The sequence below is a fragment of the Euprymna scolopes genome, chromosome 3, assembly GCF_053919585.1.
Source record: "Euprymna scolopes isolate OS-2025 chromosome 3, ASM5391958v1, whole genome shotgun sequence".
NCBI classification, from domain to species: domain Eukaryota; kingdom Metazoa; phylum Mollusca; class Cephalopoda; order Sepiida; family Sepiolidae; genus Euprymna; species Euprymna scolopes.
This window is the reverse complement of record NC_136484.1, coordinates 154,921,364-154,944,408: the sequence shown is the minus strand read 5'-3', so window position 1 is coordinate 154,944,408 and position 23,045 is coordinate 154,921,364. Positions and strand designations below refer to the sequence as shown.

Genomic DNA, 23,045 nt, shown 5'->3' with positions numbered 1-23,045 from the left:
GTTTTTGCTTGTCAGGACCGGTAACTGTCGACAATCTTCGTCGAAAGTTGGATACCGCTATCTTCGAAAAAGATACGAAAAAAATTAAGAAAATAATACGCGAATGCCTCGCTGCTGACCTTTCTGATCTGGAAGGAGATGTTCAGAAAGCCAGGAATTTTCTGGATATTCTTCAAGGAGGTACTGGGTTGAGAAAATCGACGCGTGATCTTCGAAAGGAATTGGATAACGCGATAGAAGAAGGTGATCAGATGAAACTCAATCAGGTCATTCGCGAATGTGAGGAAATGAATTATCCTGAATTAGGAGGTAAAGTGAGAAAAGCCAGGGACATCCTAGAAGCATTAGGAGGAGGTCGTGGAGGTCAGTCAAACAAGATTTTAAATTTTAAATTAATAGAAAGAAACTTGATAATTCATTGTAAGGACTAATCAATACCTTTGTAAATAGATTTCGCAATCTGTTTTTTCTTTTGATTTTTTGTTAGGTAATACCTCTTTTGTACTCCGCAAATATCACGCACACGATATATATATATATATACATAATAATGAATGAGTAATCAACAATAAAGCAACAATAATGAAAATGAATGAGTCATCAACAATAAAGCAGGGGAAAAATGGTCTCTTTCTCTCAAGAAGTGACAATCACCATATATATATATATATATATATATATATATATATATATATATATATATATATATATATACTATTTCATTGCAATATCAATTATAGATACAATTAAAAATAAGTGATAAAACGCAGGGAATTTTTAATGAAGTTTGCATAAAACGAAACACATCACACACTGAATTCTTTGTGTTTAATTTTAACTTTTACGCGCACACATGTGCTTGCATACATGTATAAATATTTATTCATAAGACTGTAAGTAACTTTTTCCAAAACACTTTCAGACAATAATTATTTCGACCTTCATGTCTTAAGTACATTGAGCTCTCTAGTCGAAAATACGATGTTATAATTTGATATAAGATAAAGCCTTTCTATACGAATAGAATCTGAAACCGCAGAATTTCCAAAGATTATATATATATATATATATATATATATATATATATATATATATATATATATATATATATATACATATTCATTCGAACTTAATCATAGCATTAATGATATTGTGATAAATTTACTTACACATGTATAATAGTTTTGTTAATTCAGTAATATTCACATTAAATTATTTTCTCGTACGATCTGTATAAATGCTGCATTTAATTCTTTCTTGGAGAGACTACTTATTTTCATAGAGAAATTCTTTATTTTTAATCATGAATCTTATTCACTTTCGAAACTGGGTTTATATATTCTCATGTTTTAGGTGGGAAAACTCCCGATATGCTTAAAGAAAAATTGAAATTCGCCATGAAACAAGAAGAGCCAGAAGCACTTCAAAAGGTCATTGACGAATGTGTAGCAGCAGGGATGCCAGAACTGGATTCGAACATCCAATCTGCGCAAGACATCTTAGAACGTATAGTAGAAGGTCAAGAAGGTTAGATTCGATGTTCTTTATAGTGTATTAAAATTAAATTTGATGAATGAAACCAAACAAAATCTAATTATTACGTTTGACTAATTATGTATTAATATCTAATCTTACATAATGTAATAAGTTTATTTTTAATTCATTTTATTTGACTACTGTAACATAACTTGGTGTTTAAATTAAATGCTCATTTGTTTATAAAGGTTCTTATTCGCCTGACATTCTACGAAACGATATTAGGAAAGCTGTGCGACAAAAGGACAAAAGTAATTTAGAGAAACTTATCCGAAAAGCTGAACTTGCAAAACTACCAGAACTGAGCTTTGATGTTGCCAGGGCAAGAAATGCTTTAGAGAACCTTGGAGGAGGCCGTGGAGGTTAGACAATAATAATTCATTCTATAAATTAGTTACTTGATAATCTTTCACTTTTAACATGAATGTTTCGATTCTGTTATTTCAAAATACAACTTTTCTTTCCTCAAAATAGGCGCGAAGTCGACTGCTCAACTACGTGAAAAAATGGCTATCGCTCTGAGAAACAAAGATGCCTCAGTTCTGCGAAATGTTATTAATGAATGTGTGGCCGCCGGATTCCCAGAACTCGAACGAGACATACAAAAATGTCGGGAGACTCTTGACCAATTAGTTGGCGGTAGCGGTCAGTTGAGATCACCAACTTCTCTTCGCGAAGATCTTATTGAAGCTATACAGGAAAAAGACTTAACTAAACTCGATAATGCAATTCGAGATTGCGAGGCGGCAGCGTATCCCGAGTTGAGTATGGATCTTAGACGAGCCAGATATACGATGGAAACATTAGGAGGAGGTCGAGGAGGTTAGCTGACTATTTATTTATTAGAATTCATGTAAATAAAGAGAGGATCCTTTTATTTCTATTTAATAATGCTTGTATTTATTTCCTAATGTTGATAATACATTATTTTTCTATTTACAACACACTTTTAGAATGAGACTATTTGCAAGGCATTTTATAGTATAAGTAAATGTAAGGTTAAGTACAAACATAATCTAAAAATAAAATAAAAATATTTATATATATAATTATGTATATACGTACAAAATTATATATTTAAATATTTTTATTTTATATACATACATAATTATATACTTTTTGCATTTCATTTTCATAACCGATTTAAAAAATGTTTATACTTAATATTGCATTTACATTATTTCTAAAACACTTCATACTCGTTGTCTCTGCTCTTTAATTGAGTTTTAAAATAATGGATCATTAAATCATATACAATAAACAGAAGCACTTATATACAACAAGTAAACGTATACTAGATTAATGGATTATTTATCATGTTGAATAAATCAAACACTACATTATTATAGTGTAATTTAAAAAAAAATACTTTATCCTGACCATTAGCAATCAATTTTGTTTGGCTGTCATTGCATGATGTTCTAAAATTATGGAAAACATTTCATTACAAAATGAAATAAATTGTGATTAACTTATTTTCTGTATGACCAATATCAATAGCAAGAAATTAGGAAAAGAATCGAGTAACTGTGTTTATTTTTGGTCACATGATAATTTAAGTTTAGATTTAATGAATAATGTATCTTTCTTATCAGGGGAGGCAACTCCTGCAGCATTACGGGAAAAGCTGAAAGTAGCTATGAAAATGAAAGATAAAAGTGGTTTCGAGAAAGCTTTGAATGAATGCATATCTGCCGGAATACCAGAATTGGATGCAGATATTCAAAAAGCACGAGAAGCTTTCGCGCTTCATAGTAATATGTTCAGAGGTTAGCAACTTTATGCATTTTTTCCGCATTATCTCCATTATTTCATTTATTACTGAACGAACGCTTATGTTCAATCGAATTACGATAATTCTCTCAATTTTAATCACACTCCTAGAATCGTATAAAGAAATATTAATCATGTTTATGCCTTATTCTTTTTTTTTTTTTTTATTAACATCGTATGTTAGATATGAAGACATCGGCAAGTTTACGCGAACAACTTAGGGCCGCTGTCAAAGAAGGTGATCGAAAAGCTCTGGAGAAACTAATCATAGAGTGTGAAGAGGCAGCATACCCTGAACTTGGTTCAGATCTTCGTCGGGCCAGACATGCTTTGGGAAAGCTCGGTGGAGGACGCGGAGGTTAGATACTAAAGCATTTACATCTAAATTCACATTTTAGCATTTTTATCGGAAAACTAAAACAAATTCCTTCTGTAATCCATCGGGTAATAGACTATTATTATTATTATTATTATTATTATTATTATTATTATTATTATTATTATTATTATCAATATTTTTGTTGGTATAAAACAGTACACTGCGTACACGTGTTTTGCTGCTCTACAGCTCATCAGCGTAGCTTGATTATACTAGGTCAACAAAACAAAAATATCGTCAAATATAAATATATATATATATTTATATTTTAATGGTTTAATAATTACTATTATATATATATATATATATATATATATATATATATATATATATATTATGCCAGTGTTTAGTTTTTTAATGAACAATCGGTTGTGACAATTATTTACATTTATGCTCTCAAAAGGTGGCAATTCATGGCATGATGGTATCATGATAACAGAACCAATACTACATATCCTCAAGAATGATTATATCATAATATCGGAACAGTACATTACGTATATAAAGAACTGAGCATTGCATTGAAAGATAATACATTAATCTGAAATAGTAAACTGAATTGAGCATTAGAAGAGAGTACAATAGAAAAATTAATAGAAATTGTAGTATAGTTTCAGTTTAAGACAGCTACAAAATTTCCATTATTAAACAGATTATTATTCGTACTGATTAGGAGTTCTCGCGCGGGTCATCATCAAAGATTGCTCACGGATAATAACATGTGATATTCCTTGGAATCCAGGTGACAAAGCATCTCCCATATTTTCGATTGTTACTACTACTACTACTACTACTACTACTACTACTACTACTACTCCTACTACTACTATTATTATTATTATTATTATTATTATTATTATCATAATTAATTATTATTATTATTTCTGTCCTGTTCACAAATATTGCTTTGTGTTCCGCTAGTCATGTATTTTATCCGTTGACTTGATTTATTAGGGAAAAAATCGCCTGATAATCTTCGAGGACGTTTGAATCTAGCGTTGACGCAGAGAAGTAAAACAGAATTGGCGGAAATCATAAACGAATGTGTTGCTGCCGGTATGTCAGAACTTGACGATGATATTCAACAGGCCCGATGCACATTAGATGTTTGGAAAGGAGGAACAGGAGGTCAGCTTCTGCATGTTGTATTATGTATATTTGTTTTAATAAGCCGTAGTTGATAATAGTTTTACTGTAAAAATAGGTTCAGAATATTTGTATGTTTATGCAATTTAATTAGAAGAATCTGTGTCCTTAAACATTTTATTATAATAAAAGCACCAGATAGAAGTTAGAATTGTGATAGACGAGCAATGTTTCGAAGTGTTTACCGATACTTTAAATAAGAATTAGGAGATTGACAAAAAATTATAATCAGTAAGTAAAACTTCAAATATACAAGTTAGAATATAACATAAACGCTTTTAAATCCGTAAAAAAACTTATATTTAAAGTTAAAAATCAACTATAAACTAAGATTCTTAAAAAAATATTTTGTAATAGTAATAAGATAGAAAAAAAAGTTTGACTATATTATATATACTTTTGAAAAAGTTTGACTATATATATATATCCTATTTTAAAAGTTTGACTATATATATATATATATATATATATATATATATATATATATATATATATATATATATATACACTATTATTTTGTAATTCAGTCTGTTAAATTAATCAATACAAGATATTTGCGTAATAAATGAATTTTAACAATGTGTTACTAAAATATGTTTTATTATGGTTAAATTAAAGTACCTGATATATTATAACTTACATTTCCAAAAAGTGTAAACAAACGTTAACCAGAACCATTTTAAATAAACTACATCTTTAATGCTCCTTTCGAGTTAATTTACTTTAAAGATGCTCATTTTGTGTTATATCTACCTAAAAAATTGCACAGATTATTTAAAACTTATACATTTTCTTGGTTAAAAAATTAATAAAATGAATATCCTATTTTTTTTATGAATTAATTAGATTCTATTTCTTATTAAAATACCCAAACTTAATTAAATTTATTTTTTGTTGTCCGTTTTGCCTTCAGTTGTTGACTCTCCGGAAAATCTTCGAGACCAACTCCGAGTTTCAGTTAGACGGAAATCGATCCCAAGTTTGCAAAAAGCTATTGAAGAATGTGAAGTGGCGGGGTATCCAGAGCTGGGCTCTGAAATGACGAGGGCCAGAGAAACCTTGAAAAGATTGAGTGGTAGTAGAGGAGGTCAGTGTCGTCGGAGATTTCTCTGATTTATGGGGAATATAAAAAATCTTTGATTTTATTAAGGAAAATGTAAGGATTATAAACTAGATAGCACTGTAGTATTTCAATATTCAACATTAGATAAGAAAGACTCGTTACACTATAGTAAAATTTTCCATTTGGAAAGATTATTAAAATTCGTGAATTTTCTTCATTCGTAGCTTGTTTAATCAATTGAATTTATTTTATTTTTCTTTTGTTTAATATCAGGTCAGAAAACGGCAGAAAGTCTGCGGAAGACGCTGACTGCTACCGTAAATCGTAAAGACAAAGAAGCAATTAGTAGTGCTATAACTGAATGTGTAGCGTCCGGATTTCTGGAGCTCGAAACAGATGTGACAAAGGCCAGAGATGTTATGACCAAATTAACAGATAGACTTGGTAAAATCATTTCCCAAATAATTAACCGTTTCTTTAAAGGAATTATACTAGGTGGATTACTGTTTAATGTTTAAAATATGTGTACAGTACCTAATATTTAAGTGTATTTAACCTGTCAATATGGTCAATGCATGAAGGAATTTATAAATATGATAGTAATTACTATACATTATAAATAAGTGTCCCTTTTAGCCATATTATGAAGATGCAGAAACTCTCTAGATAAGTAAATGTTTTAAATGTCATATTTCTTTTCTAAAAGGAAACTTATACACGTGATAAAAATCAGGTTTGTGATGTATTGTTTTATATAGTACCTCACATTTGTATAGTTATTACTTAGTTTGCTTTTCCAGGTATAAGTTTACTATAATTAATTATTTTGTAATATTTACGAATAACTATCTCTCTTGTTTACTAGCGCCGAAAATTCCTGATACCCTACGTGAGCAATTGAAAACCGCTATGAAAGAAAAAGATCGTTTTGTTCTCGAAAAGATAATTTTACAATGTGAAGCGGCTGCCTTTCCTGAACTTGGTAGCGATTTGCGCGAAGCCAGAGAGGTTTTGCAACATCTTGGAGGCGGACGTGGAGGTTAGAATATTGAAATTTGCCAATACTTTTAATTTTGGGTGGTTAAATAGCGAGAACATGTGAGAAAGAAGAAAGCTGCTTAATTTTATGTCAACTTTGTTAGTTAAATTTATAATACTACATAGGAAATTGAGCAGGTAAATATTATGTGACATATCAATGAATGACATGATTAACAAAACTGTGTAAAACACAATAGTTATAATAGGTGTTATCATTATTATATATTGCAATATATCATTTTACTTTAATAAAATTTAATTTACAATTATCAGTTTGAATTTCATGGAAAAATGCTAAATATCATTATATATATATATATATATATATATGATTAGTTTTTTTGGAAAAAGAATTCCAGCAGAGTGCTCAATTAAAAGGAAAATCCAAATTTTAAGAGCGTACTTATATTTTGTGTACAGAAAGTTGTTAGTTGAGACAGGTCATTGGTACCGTCGGTTTCAAGCCCGATAATAAGGCCCGTTTAAGGTATCCTTATCGAGCTCTCTTCAGCCAATATTCGTCTATCTTATAACCGGAAGTGTGAAGTATATATACCTCGCGAGTCCACGTTCAAATCTCGTTTTGTTTAATCCCCCCCCCCTTTTTTTTTTTATCTATCTATATCTATCTATATCTATATATATATATATATATATATGTATATATATATATATATATATCGGGTAATGTAATACCTAATTTTCAACTTTTAATTATTTAAATTTAAGATCTAATTTCGAAAAAATGTTTTTTTTAATATATGAATCGATTTTAATTTGAACCCCATTTAATTTTAAAATCTCTTTCCTTATGTATAAAAACTTTAAAATCTGTATTGGTATCGGTTAAAAACTTAAAAATTCGTTTAATTATATCGAACATTTAAAAATTTCCAAAAATACGTTTAAAGTTTTAAAAAATATATTTTTAATTATATCGAATCACGTTTAAAAATTTCGAAATACGTTTAAAAATTATTTTTTAAAAACCCAAATCTTTCAAGGTTTGGGGAAGTGAGTATTTATCTATCCTAAGTGATTTCCCTAGTTTATTAACATTATTATATTTTTCTATAGTTTTAAATTCGAAATAGATTATAAATTACATTTATAAAATATTATATATATATATATATGACATTAATTAAAAATCTATAATATAATTGCGATTAAAATCCAAGTTTACCGACTAATTATTTATGTATTTACAATTTTTTTTTTCCTTATATATATATATATAAAAACAACATCTAAGTGTTGTTCTTTTCATTGATCCAATTTATTAGGAGACCCTTCCTTCTATGTATGCAACTTTTCAAAGCTTCACTCCTCACATTTAAACATTTTATTTTTGGGTCATGAATGGACCGGAGGATGTAGTACTTCTCTGCGTTACAGAGTGAGCATTGACTTAATTCCGGGACGTAGGCTGGTCTATGCTCTATTTTTCTCCATTTTATGGAAAAGGGTGTATTTTTTTCTTTAAGCTCCCACACGCGGGTAGCTAATGCTGTATTCATCCTTGTTTTAGCTCTAAAGGAGCTCATATGTGCATAATACCTTTGTTTAAATTGGCCTTTTGTCATACCTATATATATTTCCGGTATATTTGTGGATTGTTCCGTTACTGTGGCCTCATAGACAAGGGATTCAGCTTTACAATTACCCTCCAATGGACAGCTATTTTTGGTCCTGCAAGAGCAGCCTGCGTTATCTATCTTTTTTGGTTCTTTGGATATTATCGACTTAATTGATGGAGCTGTCGAGTAACTAACTTTCACCGTGTTTCTATTAAAAAGTTTATGTAGTCTATGTGTTCTTGGAAAATGTTTGTCTAGAAGGCTAAGAAAACAATGCCCTACTCTAGTTTTAGTGTTCAATGAAAACGGAGGTAAGAACCAGATTATTTTCCGTTTCCTCTTTCGTTTTATATTTTCTTTATTCTGGGTTTGTTGAAATTTTATGTTTTCATTGAACCCACTTTGATGCAGTGCGTCATTATAATATGGTGCTGCTTTCTCGAACACTTCAGCGTTCGAAGAAAGCCGTGAAATCCTTTGGCTAATGTTCGCTACCATATTTTTAAACACTGTGGGTGGGTGGCATGAACCCTTATTTATATACATGAGTTTTTCATTTAGTTTGTGAAAGGGTTTGTGTATTTTCTTCTCGAGATCTAGAGTGGCATCTAAAAAATCTACTCTATCTAAATTTGTATGTATTATTATTTTAAAGCCTAGTTCCTTAAAAAATTCAGTTAGGTCTTTTCTAAGCCTGTCTAGTGCACATCCATTGTAGTCACGCGATAGGCAAAGTCCATCATCTCTATATAATCCAAAAAAGTGATCTGGGAATTTATATTTCATGGTCTCCAGTAGAAAAAGTCCAACCAGATCGCAGATATCAGCACTGTCATACGCCCCCATCGCGACGTCAAAGGGGTCTTCGGGGTTTGATTTTTTGACCCACGTTTTATCGTCAAAAAATAAAAGGGTCTGTCGAGCTTGCATGATTGTTTCCTTATCGAGCTCACTTATCTTTCTATATTTTGATGCGAAGATCAACGATTTTTCTAGGATTTCCTTAGTGATTGAAGGGTAAAAATCGACGATATCCAGTTGTGTAAACTTACATTTGTGTGGTTCAGTTATGTTTTTAAACCAGTCCAGTACCGCGCTAGTGTCTGCCCACAAATTAAGATTTGATTTTCTTTTTATCTCTTTTACTATTTCTCTAAGTATAGACTTGCTAGCTAGACCGATTTCGCTTTTAGCCGGGTTTATTAACCTGCAGGTTGGCCTATTATTAAAATTTTCCTTGTGGTCTTTTAAAGTTATAAACACATAAAAACGTGATTCGATATAATTAAAAATATATTTTTTAAAACTTTAAACGTATTTTTGGAAATTTTTAAATGTTCGATATAATTAAACGAATTTTTAAGTTTTTAACCGATACCAATACAGATTTTAAAGTTTTTATACATAAGGAAAGAGATTTTAAAATTAAATGGGGTTCAAATTAAAATCGATTCATATATTAAAAAAAACATTTTTTCGAAATTAGATCTTAAATTTAAATAATTAAAAGTTGAAAATTAGGTATTACATTACCCGATATATATATATATATATATATATATATATATATATATATATATATATATATATATATATAGATATAGATAGATATAGATAGATAAAAAAAAAAAAAAAAAAAAAAAAAAAAGGGGGGGGATTAAACAAAACGAGATTTGAACGTGGACTCGCGAGGTATATATACTTCACACTTCCGGTTATAAGATAGACGAATATTGGCTGAAGAGAGCTCGATAAGGATACCTTAAACGGGCCTTATTATCGGGCTTGAAACCGACGGTACCAATGACCTGTCTCAACTAACAACTTTCTGTACACAAAATATATATATATATATATATATATATATATATATATATATATATATATTATACCCAAAACCTCTGGCTTTGATGGAGAGGAGACAAAAACTTGCTGCTATGGTTTCAAATGATCTTAAATAACAGCAAGACGAGGCTTGATTCAAAATATTTCTCATATGTTATATCTCCCCTCTTTTGGAAATAGGGTACGATTATGAATATCTCCAGTATCAAATAATCCGTATACACTGTGAAATTTACTTTATGTATAAAAATCAAAGAGGGGAGATATAACATATGAGAAATATTTGGAATCAAGTCTCCCCTTGCTGTTATTTCAGATCATTTGAAACCGTAGAAGTAAGTTTTTGTCTCTCCCCCACCAAGGCCAAAGGTTTTGGGAAAATATCAGATATTTCGTAAATTAAGTAAATGTGCAAAACTAGGAAAAGAAAATCACTATCAATAACTAAAGGTGCAGTATCTTTCCACCCACGAAAATCCTTTAAAATTAATTATAGGTTTTCGAGGGGTGCTGAAAACGAAAATAGCAGTAAAATCCCAGGAAGCAATTAGTTTCCAAGATATGTAGAAATTATAAAGTGGGGGATCACTTTTCTATATTAATTTAACGTAAAATGAACATCCACTTTATAGCTAAGGTGGCCATAAAACGGATGTTCATTTTACGTTAAATTAATATAGAAAAGTGATCCCCTACTTCTTGGAACAGTAATGTCTGACCTTAAGGGCATATGTCACATAACCCACTACATAATTCAGGTCATTTCCAACGAGCCTTTATTTGTTACATTCTGATCAGTAGTTGCCGAGATTTCGAACTTATAAAATTGCCCCCAAAAAGTGTTATATCTATATATGGATAAATCTATACTCGTCGCCAAACTGAATATTGAAATGCTTACATTTCTGGTTCTATGGGCCAATACGAAAATTTGCAGGCTTTTATATTATAATACTTTCTTATGGTATGTGTGAGTGTGGATAATGTTTTAGTTAGAATTTTATTGTTTTTTTCGCGAGATGATGTGAGGATGAAAAAATCGTCCACATAACTAGTGTAGAAAATACTGAATGCCCACTGCTGTTGCCTGTTTATATATGTGAGGTGCTATATTTAAGTGAGACAGATTTTGTTCATTTTTTCAATAAAAAGGCTTAACTACATTTTGACAGAAATGTTTGTTTTGTTCACGGATGGTTTTCTGTGGACGAAACTATCGTAAAAACACACCGAAGTTTTTGTTTGAAATAAATGAACACTAAAGTGAATACAATATTAGTCACCACAAAGTAACCTAATATTGTCTATTTATATATGTTTTAATGTTACATGCTACCTATCATCATTGAGCTTTTACTTAAAAAATATTGATTAATAGAAATTAGTATTTCCAAAAACATGTATTTTCCTACATCTAACTATCCACACACACGCACACACACACACACACACACACACACATATATATATATATATATATATATTATAGAAATATATATATATATATATAGATAGTTAGATAGATAGATTTATACATTTATTATATAAATATTTCGTACATATTTCTCAAGAACTGTATTTTAGATTGACGCACACCATCCAAACGTATATTTATGTCGATAATTGTGAGGCAATAAATGTGGATTTTATTTTAAAAAATACTAAATCAATAAAGAATCACAAAATTATTTAAAATCTACTGGGCAAAAATTAATCAAATCTAATCAACTAGTAATTCAGATAATGGTAATGATGAAGTCTAAATAATGTAGTAGCAATTTATCGAATTTACATTTTTCCGTTTTTCTTTATTTTTATTTTATTTTAATTGACAGGATTTAAAAATCCTGACAGTTTGCGCGGAAAACTAAAGTTGGCTGTACGTTGGAAAGACAAACCACACTTGGAAAGAGTTATTAACGAATGTGTAGCATCTGGATTTCCCGAATTGGACACAGAAGTACACAAAGCGAGAGATGTGCTTGATATTTTAGGTGGTGGTCAAGGAGGTTAGAGTCAAAAACACTTTTTACTCAAACAATGAAATACGTTATGCTTAAAAATGCCTTTTAACTCTATCCCTTCTCTCTGTCAATTTCTCTGTCTGTCTCTCTTTTCCTATATATACTCATGCGTATTTAGAATAAAATTTATATTTATATAAATGTTTTGGCTACGCATATATATTTTGTCTATAGACTGAGGAGATTTTAATTTGCTAAGGTAATAATCAAGACATGTTTACACATATATTGACAAAGTGTTTGCTTAAATAAAAATGTATACTAAAGCATAACTCTACTTGTTATTGAACACTCTTACGTAAATGCAGTAAATTTATGAGATAAATTTCTACAAAGAAATAAATCTCAAAAGTACTGTATATATTTTTCTGTATCTTTCTTTCTTTCTCTCTCTCTCTCTCTCTCTCTCTCTCTCTCTCTCTATATATATATATATATATATATATATATATATATATAGAGAGAGAGAGAGAGAGGAGAATGTGAAAGAAACATTGGCATTTAACGATATTTCTGAGCTGAAATATTGTTATTTCCATTACATAAATATATTAGGATGTTTTTCTCATTTTTGTTGTTTCTAACTTCACATCTTTCAGTCATTGTACTCTCTGGCCTTCTTCATGTGCTTTTAATCACTACCCGTTCCTGGGACATTCCTTGGATGAAGTACATCCCAACGCGTTTGTAAAAGGTTCAGATTACAATCCTATAAAAGTCACATATATTCAAAAGGCCCGGAGAGTACAACGATAAAAACGGCCTTAATATAACAGCAACAGGAATTAAAATAATAATCTCAACAATTAATATAAATAAATTGCTGTGTTAATATTTATGCATCTAGCTTATACAGAGTAAAAATCTAGACAATACGTTATAATTTTAGTAAGCATTTATGTTACGTATAAATAATGAAAACGTTGTCATATTGCCAATTTTACATTAATGCTTATCCATTTTTCAATTTAGAAACACAATCGCCTGACTCCCTTCGTAAGAAATTGAAGTTGGCAGTCACCGGGCAAGATAAACAGGGTCTGGAAGATGCTATTGGCGAATGTGAAGTTGCAGGGTATCCTGAATTAGGCTCTGAGCTCCGAAGGGCTAGATCCATTCTTGAACACCTAGGGGGTGGTGTTGGAGGTTAGCGGCAAAATTTATTACATTTTTTTAATATCTTTTTTCTTAGTTATTATCTATGATTATTTTTAATGAAAATGCACTATATAGCTTTCTTAAATAAATCGGAATCTGGTTAATGAGTTGTTATTATTATTATTTTAGATGTGTTTGTATGTTTTTAAAATACACCTTTCTCAATTTTTCGGATAGTGTGTGGTTTACCTAATAGATACAGCCGTGGACTATGTCATCGACTGTACGGAATTCTTATTTTATCGGGTCTCTTGAATTTTCACACTTATGCTGTTTGAATAGATATGAACAGACAATTTCTTTCGAATACACGCCTGTTTTCAGTCACTCGTTTATAATAAATAAATAAAGTGTTATATTTCAGTAACACGTAATCCAAAAAGTGTTGATATGTTGCACCCATTTATATACATGGCCGAAGTGTTTACTTACAACACTCAATATTCTCTATCAGTAAAACATGTAAGTATTAGTTGATCTATACGTTTTAAAATTCGGATATGGTTTAAAGATAACGGATTAATGTTTCTGTTGTTTCGGATATTAAATATTTACCAAGATAAACCGACCTTATACACATGCTCAACTTATACACGGGTATTTAGAAAAACAAAAGCTAGGGGTCGGCATATCAAAGGTATACTCATACATACGCATGTAGGTAAACAACTGAAGAGTTGGCATGCATACAATATTAAATGATTTCACAAGTATGTAATCAAACAAATCAAAAGTCAACATATTGAATCGGCTTAGTATATATACTCGACAGCAACTTATACACGAATATGTAAGTAAATAAATGAAAAACCGACAAATATACGAAATTGTCATACACAGGTATGTAGGCAAACAAATTAAAGTTTGTCAAATACATGTGATCGATTTATCCATGAGTATTTATACAAACAAATCAAAGGTCTAAGTATGTAAGACATCGATAAATATTTAAGTTTCGAAAATGGTGTGAATGATTTAATGATGTATTGTAATGATAAACATTTTTGTGTGTATTTAGAGTTTTAATTGATGCACTTTGTTCCGTCTATTAGGACATAAATCGGCAGAGGAACTTCGTGGAAAACTGCAAGTGGCCATTACCCAGAGAAATCGTCCGACTCTAGAAAGGGTTATTAATGAATGTGTCGCCGCCGGATTTCCTGAACTTGATTCAGACATAAACCATGCCAGAGATGTTTTATTCATGTTAGGAGGTGGTCGTGGAGGTTAGATCCTTATCTCTATAATGATTTCAATCTAAATCACACCTGTTTAGCTTTAGAAAGACAAAATATTTTGCAAAATAAGAGAATATTATTTTTAGCGGACGCAGTTGAACTTGCATAATTCAGTTAATCTCTCAGATCATTACTATAATCATACAATTCTATTTTGTGTAAAATTCATTTTATATATTTAAATCTGTGTAAAAAAAATGAGCATTTATGTTTGAATCACATATTAACAATTTTTCTGCCATTGACGATTACGCCAGTTCTACGCTTTGGATGCTCCTGTATTAAATAAATGAAGCTCTAGTAACTAACTATAAACATCTTAACTTAGGATAATATTTAGCAAGTGTTTCCATTCACTTGTTTATATTCTGCTGAATTTCATTCTCATCAATAGTTATCATTCAACTGATGAGTTATTAGATATGAATAAACACTTACTAAAAAGTTAATATGGCATTTCTCGCTGTTTACTCAACACAGTGGCTTGTCGTTGACAGAACTATACATAATAAATAAAAGTGAAAATATTGTCTGACAACGTATTGCCAGAAATTTCTAACCGATGACTACTTCTATAACGTTAACAATTACCTATTTATTATTATAGTGCTAATTATCTAGTCATTATAATAATGTACCCAATTTATAGTATTCATTTCACTTGTTTAGAATACATAACTTCGGTGTCATCAGCTAAAATCGAAACCAAAACATTTAGCTCACTAGCGGTATTCACAGCCATCTGAGCCAATAACACATGCTTATCAACATCTAACAAATTTACGCAGCTAAACATATAGCATATATGCTAATATATATATAAATTATATGAATATAATTTATATACAGATAACACATAAATGTGTGTATATAAATGCATACATTCTGCTAAGTTGGAAAAGGTAATTTAGTATTTGGAAACAGCGAAAAGGATTAACGCCTGCGTTTTTCATTAAGAATTTAACGATATTTTATAAACAATAATACTTAAATATGAACGCAAATTAAAAAAATAATAAATTATGCGTTTCTATTTCCAATATTAAATGTCAAGGTAGAAAATTTGTTCTCCATAACGTGACAGCATTTCACTGGAATTAATTATCGCTTAATTTTAAAGTAGGTACGCAAAATTATTGTAAAAATATTTGTTCTTTTTTTATTTTTATTTTAGTTTTTATTTATTTAAATATACAATTTGTCACGTGTACTTAGGCTCTAAAACTCCCGACGTCATTCGCGCCAGATTGAACACCGCTATTGCACTGAAAGATAAACAGGCTTTGGAAAGGGCCATTATTGACTGTGAAGAAGCTGCTTATCCTGAATTAGGAACTGACCTTCGGAAAGCCAGAGACATATTGGAAGCTTTAGGCGGAGGCAGAGGAGGTTAGCATCATAATACTATTTTAGTGCTTTGCATTTTATATGTTTCTATGCAGTGGATAGTTTTATATTTTTGTATTGTCCATGTTAATGAGGATTATTAGTATCTTTTTTACTTTGTATGCTTGGTGAATTATTTTGTTTAACTTTTATAAATTGTGTAGATTATTGAGAACGAAAATGAAAATGATCACTGAACTAATCGATGATTTTACAGACTATTTGTTCGGATTATGAAGGTCTGTAATAACGATAATTATAGCGTATTAGCTAGTCTATCGCTATGTGTATTAGTTATTAGTATTATTAGTATAAGAAGCGGGGGAAATGATAACGTAATGTGGCTAGCGAAATGAACCTCAGAGTTTGAACGTCATAACATATATATATTTAATTCTATCTTTATATTTTCATCAAATAATGCCTCATTGTATTAACAGATCCAATATGCAATTCATTAGATTAAGTACGTACTAATATAGGATAGGATAATGAAGACAATAAGTTTATTGAAATGTGATCATTTTTGTGAACATCTAATTTTAACCCTCAGGAATAAAGACGCCTGGGGCACTTATTGAGAAACTGAAGCGCGCTATGCGACGTAAAGACATGCGAAATCTTGAAAAAGTGATTAATGAATGCGTGTCTGCGGGAATGCCAGAACTGGACGAAGAAATAAGCCGAGCAAGGGAACTTCTTGAAGAGTTGGGCAAAACTCCAGAAGGTTGGCCTTCTTTTTTTATATGCTTGAGATAAAATCAATTTTTGTTTTTAAGTACAAATGTCATAAACGAGGAGACGTTTCACGGTTTTGTGGTAGGCCTATAGATATTGTGTTAACGTGTAAGCAGTCTAAAACAGATTGTTACATCAGGTATATTAAATAAATAGTAAATTATAAGTATAATATTTTTATTCAAGCAATGAACCCGTAAACTTATGGGCTTTGGCAAATTGTTTTATAATTTTTAAGGTATTTTTTTCAATTAGATCATTTGCCAATGGATTTTGTAGTACTCGTAATGTAGTATATATTATGCATTATTTATTCACAATTCACTTATTTACTCATACAATAAAGATGTCTATAGTAAGATCATTTTGATTTAATTTGCCTTCTACCATATATTACGATCGTTTATTCAATTTGCCTTTTACAAATAATATCCCTATTTTACTACTAAACTTTCATTAATTTAAAGCTGTCAACTTTCATAATAATAATAGTAATAATAATAATAATAATAATAATAATAATAATAATAATAATAATAATAATAATAATAATCGAATCTTCTTATTTTCATAATGTTGGAATACTGACCTCTAAAAACTCATTAGATTGAAGAAAATCCTATTTAGTTTGTATGATTAAACTCAAATATTTGAAAATGCTTTTCTAGTTTGGTTACCTGCAAATATTATCCAAGGAACATATTCCTAATAGTCATAATTATGCATAAATGTCGACCGACGCAAAATATTTTCAAATATGAAATAAAAACTTGTTCAGTTTTGTAAATTCTCTCATAAATCATTGTTTTAATTTATATTCATCTGAAAAATAGCGTAGGAACTTCAATTTTAACGATTCTTCTCTGATAAATGTTAGTTATGAGAATGTCTTCCTAGGAGTGCATTTACTAAAATAAACCAGCTTCTATGTAATATTGTAAAAATTATAATATACAGACTGTGTTTAATTAAACGTATCAATCAATATGCGATAACGTTCAGTACTTGTTATAATCTGATTATGCTATATTCATTGTGTGCTGATATTTTACACAACAAATCGAATTTCTTTTGGTATTTCAATTTTTGTGAGTCTTTTTACCGTGATTTAATTAGTAATAATTACGTGTCTTTTTTTCTGTATCTAAAGGACTCGACCAACTACGCGACCAGCTTAGAAAGGCGACGAGAAGCAAAGACATATCGCTATTGAAGAAGGCGATAGAGGATGCTGAAAAGATTTGCATTCCAGAATTAGGCTCAGATGTACGAAAAGCACGAGAAGCATTAGAAAAGTTAGGAGGTGACCGTGGAGGTTAGCTTAAATCTTTGCTTAAAAATAATTTGAACTTCTTTTTACGTTGAAATAAAATAAATTTTATAAATAAGAAAAATGGTGAAACTGATATTTAACGTATGTTTCTTTTCTATGTCGTCTGTCAGGATCAGAGTTTATAGAACCATTGCGAGAGAAATTACAAAGCGCTTCTGAAACGAAAGACAAATCTGCGTTGCAAGAAGCCATTAACAAGAGTCTGGCTTTAGGATTGCCAGAGCTTGACGCCGACATTTTGCAGGCTAAAGAATTACTGAAGGAATTAGGAGATCTTCCAAAAGGTTAGAGTTTCACCGAGCCCTTAACCATTTGTTTTCATTAATAATAGATATGTAATCAGATATCTTCAAAGGAAATATTTATTTATTTTATTTCTGTATTAATAAAGATATTAACTATTAGACAATATATAGTGCGTTAGTGTGTATCTTGCATATTTGAAATTTGCTAAATACGCATTGAATTATTTTTTTATTTATTATTAATCGAATATTTACTGAAATCAAAACTCAAACAAATAAGTGAAAAATATAAACATGTCTAGATTTTAAATTATTTTTCTATAAGCTTCCTGCTCGATAATTTATCTCCACCCTGACAATGCCAGGTTGGTACAGTTAATATTTCTATAAAACAACGATTTTCTGAAATTTCACGGATGCATAGTTCTAATTTGCCTCTTTATGAGGGCAGAGTTAGACATGAAGCGGTTTTTTAATGTTGGGAAAATCTAACTCCCTAAAAGAGCTACTCTGAATTGGGACATACGAGTTAATCGTAAATAAAAGTTGCCTCAATCTAAAAGAGATCTTTTTATACTAGCCAATTCAGAAGAGATCTTTTTATACTAGACGAATTGCAACATCGAAACAGATACTATTCTTTACTCTAAGCGAAAAGATTAATCGATGATGCACAGTTTATTCATATCCAATTCATTTTATGTGAACTGATCAATTTTTTCGATTGATTAAATTGATGAAATTAATGTAAGTAAAAACTTACATAATGTACTGTTTAATGAGAATTGTGTTCCTCTGGGAGTACGGATAATTCGTGAGAAATTCGCTACGTATTAAATTTATAATTAGGGTAATTATTGTAGTTCATTAGCACTTTTATTGTAAGATGGTTACATAAAAGGTGCAATGGCTACCAATGCTGAATATGAAATACTTAAAGCTAAGTTCAAATCCAAATACTTAAAGCCAAGTTAAAAAATCTGTCACATTGACTTGCTATTATTATAAAATAAGGAGAGATATAAATATCACTATGCGTTTTTATCAACTAGCAACTTGCTTTTAATAAATCGTTTATAATCAACTGTTTACATAAATAGTGTGTTTCTGCATTGAATAATTAAAAAATAAGATTGATAAAAACCAAGCCAATCATGTTAATTGAAATTTACATATTAGGGCCTAAAATATAGCCATTTATGTTTGTATTGACTAAATCTTAACTAGTTTCTTGAATTCATGTTACTTGATTTATTATGATTTAATAATGTTGTCACATTTTCTCCTGTTATAGAACCATCTAGCTATTAGGCCGAAAATGTAGTTTTTTACGTAATTCTATGGACAATTATATTTATTGTTCTCAATAACTAAGCAAAAGAAACATTTATTAAGTGTGTTATTCCTATTAATGTCCTCATCATTATATTGTGATTCAGAATCCCCTATATAGTACATTTCTTATCTCGCTTCTTAGAAGCAAAATCGCCTGAGGAATTACGTAAACAACTCCAGGAAGCGACTCAATCAAAGGACAGAGCTGCCTTAGAGAAAGCCATCAGAGAATGCGAAACAGCTAAATTTCCAGAACTCGGTTCTGATCTGGCCAAAGCAAGGGACAGTTTGGAAATACTTGGTGGAGACCGTCAAGGTTAGCTAGGAATTTGATCATGATGTTTTCCACTTCAGCCCAGCATGATATCATAAATATTCACATTTTATTTGTGCTTGAATCTAAATACACTTGCACGAAATACATCATTCTTTTTAAGTTGTATATTTAAAATTTACGCACATTTTCTGAATACTTATGATTCTTTTTATATGAAACATCTCTCTCCATCTGTCTGTCTGTCGGTCTGTCTCTCTCTCTCCCCCTCTCTCTCTCTCTCTCTCTCTCTCTCTCTCTCTATATATATATATATATATATATATATATATTATACTAATTATAATTATTCAAGTTAATTTATATTTAAGTTCTTCGTTAGGTATTTTATACTGATTAACCGTGTCTTTCCTAGGATCATTATCAGCCGATACTCTCCTTGGGAAATTAAAGCGTGCTATTAGAAGAAAAAACAGAATGAATTTGGAAAAAGTAATCAACGAATGTGTGGCTTCTGGTTTTCCAGAACTCAGTCCCGAAATACAAGAAGCAAGACATATTCTCAAGGAACTGGAAGTATTAGAAGATGAAAAAGAAGGTTGGCTTCTTGCGTGATATATATTTTAATTGTTTGTATACTTGTATACTTGACTTTACAATTTTAATTGTTTGTATACTTGTATACTTGACTTTACAACAGAATCGACCACACATACATGTTTTTGTTTTATTTTCTTGTGTTCTGTTGAGAACATTCTATCAGATTCAATTTATTTATTGATTACTTTATTTTCAATTTATTAACTGATTATTTCAGAGACTTAAACCGATAGATCTTTCAAAATTGAAACCGTCCCTTCAAGTGCAATTGACTTTATCTCTCTTGCACTTGGTTCACCAGGTGTAATAAACTAGATAGTTAGTGATATTCATTTCATAAGAATTTTGTTATATCTGTACGTGTTTGTGTGCGGGTTATCATCGTATTATGAACATTGCACGTGTTTGAGTTTTAAGCAATTTTACGGTAAGGTTCATTTTGTTTTCTTTTGAAAGCATTTGATTGGTATATATTCGTACTTTCACTTTATCTCATACATGTACACATATATTACTAATTTATATGATACATTACATATATTTTTAGTATTTATTTTAATAGTATTCAATACATGAGTATAGCTTAGTAGAATCATAAAATATATTTATTGCAAGTAAGCTACAAAGTAACATTTGCACTTAATTCCCGGGGAATATCATCTGACTAATTGCCAATGAGCCTGATGATTGTCTTCGAGAATGAATCATAAAGGTTTCTATGTAAATCATTTGCCATAGGTATATTTTCATATTATTATATGCTCCAACAACTTATTCTAAATTAAATTTTGGTACAATCAAGATAAATGAATTAGAGTAAATGACTATTTTACAAATTGTTTTCTTTTTCACTTATCCTAAGTTGTTTCTGATTTCTAGATTTGATTACGCCAGAAAGTCTTCGTGCGCGTCTTCGAAAATCTGTAAAGAAACAAGACAAATCTGATTTAGAGAAAGCAATACGAGAATGTGAAGCTGCCTCCCTACCAGAATTGAGTTACGCGCTTCGAGAAGCTCGTGCAGCCTTAAAACATTTGGGAGGTGGAAATGGAGGTTAGCATTCGACGTATATATCAACGTAGTCCTGTGCATGATAAACATAATATATTTTTGTTTTTGTGTGATTTATTTTATTTCTAGTGATTTAAAACTGTACTAATTAGAGCTGTAAATTCATCCACGTTATTTACGATCAAGATTGTATTTTACTTTACCGCGCTTTTCCTATATCTTCCCATTCATCAACGTATCGCTTCCAATCTTCGTGGAGAGCCTTTTTATATTTTGTAAAATATTATGCCGATACAACTTCATATATGGTAATGAGATGATGAATACAAATTGTCTTTTGAATTTTCTATGCGATTCTTCTATTTAGCAATCTCTTTATAAATATATTACTTATGAATACACAAACACGTGACTATTCCTACTATTATATAAATGTTTTGTAATTATCAAATGTGTATATGGTTGGTACCAAGATTCATTTGGTTTTTAGATTAGAATAAGACTAAAACACTAACGAATTTTTTACCAATCCAATATTACCATAAATTAATTTACTGTATATATACCCCCTTTTAATTTGTTTTAGTTTTAACCGATTTTCTTTAAAGCTTTAAGTACATTTCTTACACTAACCCTAACCGAAAACCGGACCCGACTTATTACTCATCTCATAGCTCACTTTTCTATCTTCCACCTTTCTCATGACTATACATAATTAGTAATTATATTTTTTGCAATCATAAAGGAATTTAATTTGAGATTGATCACACACCGATTAAAGTAATGAATATATACACATCGTATATGTAATAAAGAATAATGATTATGTTAAATATAAAACGTATTTTTTACACAATTTTTTACGTTATCAGGAACTAAAACGGAAGATTCATTAAAAGAAAAACTGGCACAGGCGATGAAGAAAAGAGATAAACGAAATTTGGAGCAAGTTATTAACGAGTGTGTCTCAGCTGGGCTGGGTGAACTCGATTCGGATATTGACCAAGCAAGGAATATACTTGATCAAGTCAAAGGCGGAAAAGGAGGTTAGCCTTCAAATTTCATTGAAAATAATACTAGGGATCAAAATGTACATTCTTCTAATTATTAAGATTTTTTAAATATAGCAATACATTTTTAGATATAGTGAAATTTGTGTTTATTTTATATTTCGACAGATATATTTTATGTTTTGTGTTCAACCATCTGTCTTTTGCCATAAATTGTGTGAAGGTTTAAGTGTATATGATAAAAATGTCGAAATGCATACGCGTATGGTGTACTACAGTGTTATAGTAGAAATAATCAGAATGATCAATTACTTTTGAAAGGGCACTATT

At 30.1% G+C, this 23,045-nt stretch overlaps 4 protein-coding genes and 1 long non-coding RNA gene across 5 annotated transcripts in view; all 5 read left to right on the top strand.

The window, feature by feature from the left end:
* LOC145259887 (uncharacterized) overlaps nucleotides 1-23,045 on the top strand; it is a 575,878-nt gene that overhangs the window by 123,654 nt on the left and 429,179 nt on the right. The gene's annotated exons all lie outside the window — the stretch shown is intronic.
* LOC145259883 (uncharacterized) lies at nucleotides 1,086-3,905 on the top strand. Its single transcript, XM_080117765.1, has 3 exons — nucleotides 1,086-2,358; nucleotides 3,132-3,305; nucleotides 3,494-3,905. Exons 1-3 carry the CDS (start codon nucleotides 2,043-2,045, stop codon nucleotides 3,670-3,672), a joined length of 669 nt encoding a protein of 222 aa, XP_079973891.1. The 5' UTR covers nucleotides 1,086-2,042; the 3' UTR covers nucleotides 3,673-3,905.
* Nucleotides 4,630-6,096, top strand: LOC145259880 (uncharacterized). The gene is made up of 2 exons (XR_013864224.1): nucleotides 4,630-4,816; nucleotides 5,748-6,096. It is a non-coding gene; the product is annotated as an uncharacterized LOC145259880 (long non-coding RNA).
* Nucleotides 6,177-12,524, top strand: LOC145259872 (uncharacterized). Its single transcript, XM_080117751.1, has 3 exons — nucleotides 6,177-6,341; nucleotides 6,763-6,936; nucleotides 12,199-12,524. The coding sequence occupies exons 1-3, from the start codon at nucleotides 6,317-6,319 to the stop codon at nucleotides 12,375-12,377; spliced, it is 378 nt and encodes a 125-aa protein (XP_079973877.1). The 5' UTR covers nucleotides 6,177-6,316; the 3' UTR covers nucleotides 12,378-12,524.
* LOC145259866 (uncharacterized) lies at nucleotides 14,589-21,897 on the top strand. The gene is made up of 8 exons (XM_080117739.1): nucleotides 14,589-14,771; nucleotides 15,999-16,172; nucleotides 16,723-16,896; nucleotides 18,058-18,222; nucleotides 18,351-18,524; nucleotides 19,963-20,136; nucleotides 20,510-20,692; nucleotides 21,574-21,897. Exons 1-8 carry the CDS (start codon nucleotides 14,750-14,752, stop codon nucleotides 21,750-21,752), a joined length of 1,245 nt encoding a protein of 414 aa, XP_079973865.1. The 5' UTR covers nucleotides 14,589-14,749; the 3' UTR covers nucleotides 21,753-21,897.

Coding starts and splice junctions, on each gene's coding strand:
- LOC145259883 (XM_080117765.1), top strand. CDS start 2,043: ATGGCTATCGCTCTGAGAAACAAAGATGCCTCAGTTCTGCGAAATGTT. Junction 2,359..3,131: donor ATTAGGAGGAGGTCGAGGAG/GTTAGCTGACTA, acceptor CTTTCTTATCAG/GGGAGGCAACTCCTGCAGCA. Junction 3,306..3,493: donor TCATAGTAATATGTTCAGAG/GTTAGCAACTTT, acceptor ATCGTATGTTAG/ATATGAAGACATCGGCAAGT.
- LOC145259872 (XM_080117751.1), top strand. CDS start 6,317: ATGACCAAATTAACAGATAGACTTG. Junction 6,342..6,762: donor CAAATTAACAGATAGACTTG/GTAAAATCATTT, acceptor CTTGTTTACTAG/CGCCGAAAATTCCTGATACC. Junction 6,937..12,198: donor TCTTGGAGGCGGACGTGGAG/GTTAGAATATTG, acceptor TTTAATTGACAG/GATTTAAAAATCCTGACAGT.
- LOC145259866 (XM_080117739.1), top strand. CDS start 14,750: ATGTTAGGAGGTGGTCGTGGAG. Junction 18,223..18,350: donor GTTAGGAGGTGACCGTGGAG/GTTAGCTTAAAT, acceptor GTCGTCTGTCAG/GATCAGAGTTTATAGAACCA. Junction 20,137..20,509: donor ACTTGGTGGAGACCGTCAAG/GTTAGCTAGGAA, acceptor TGTCTTTCCTAG/GATCATTATCAGCCGATACT.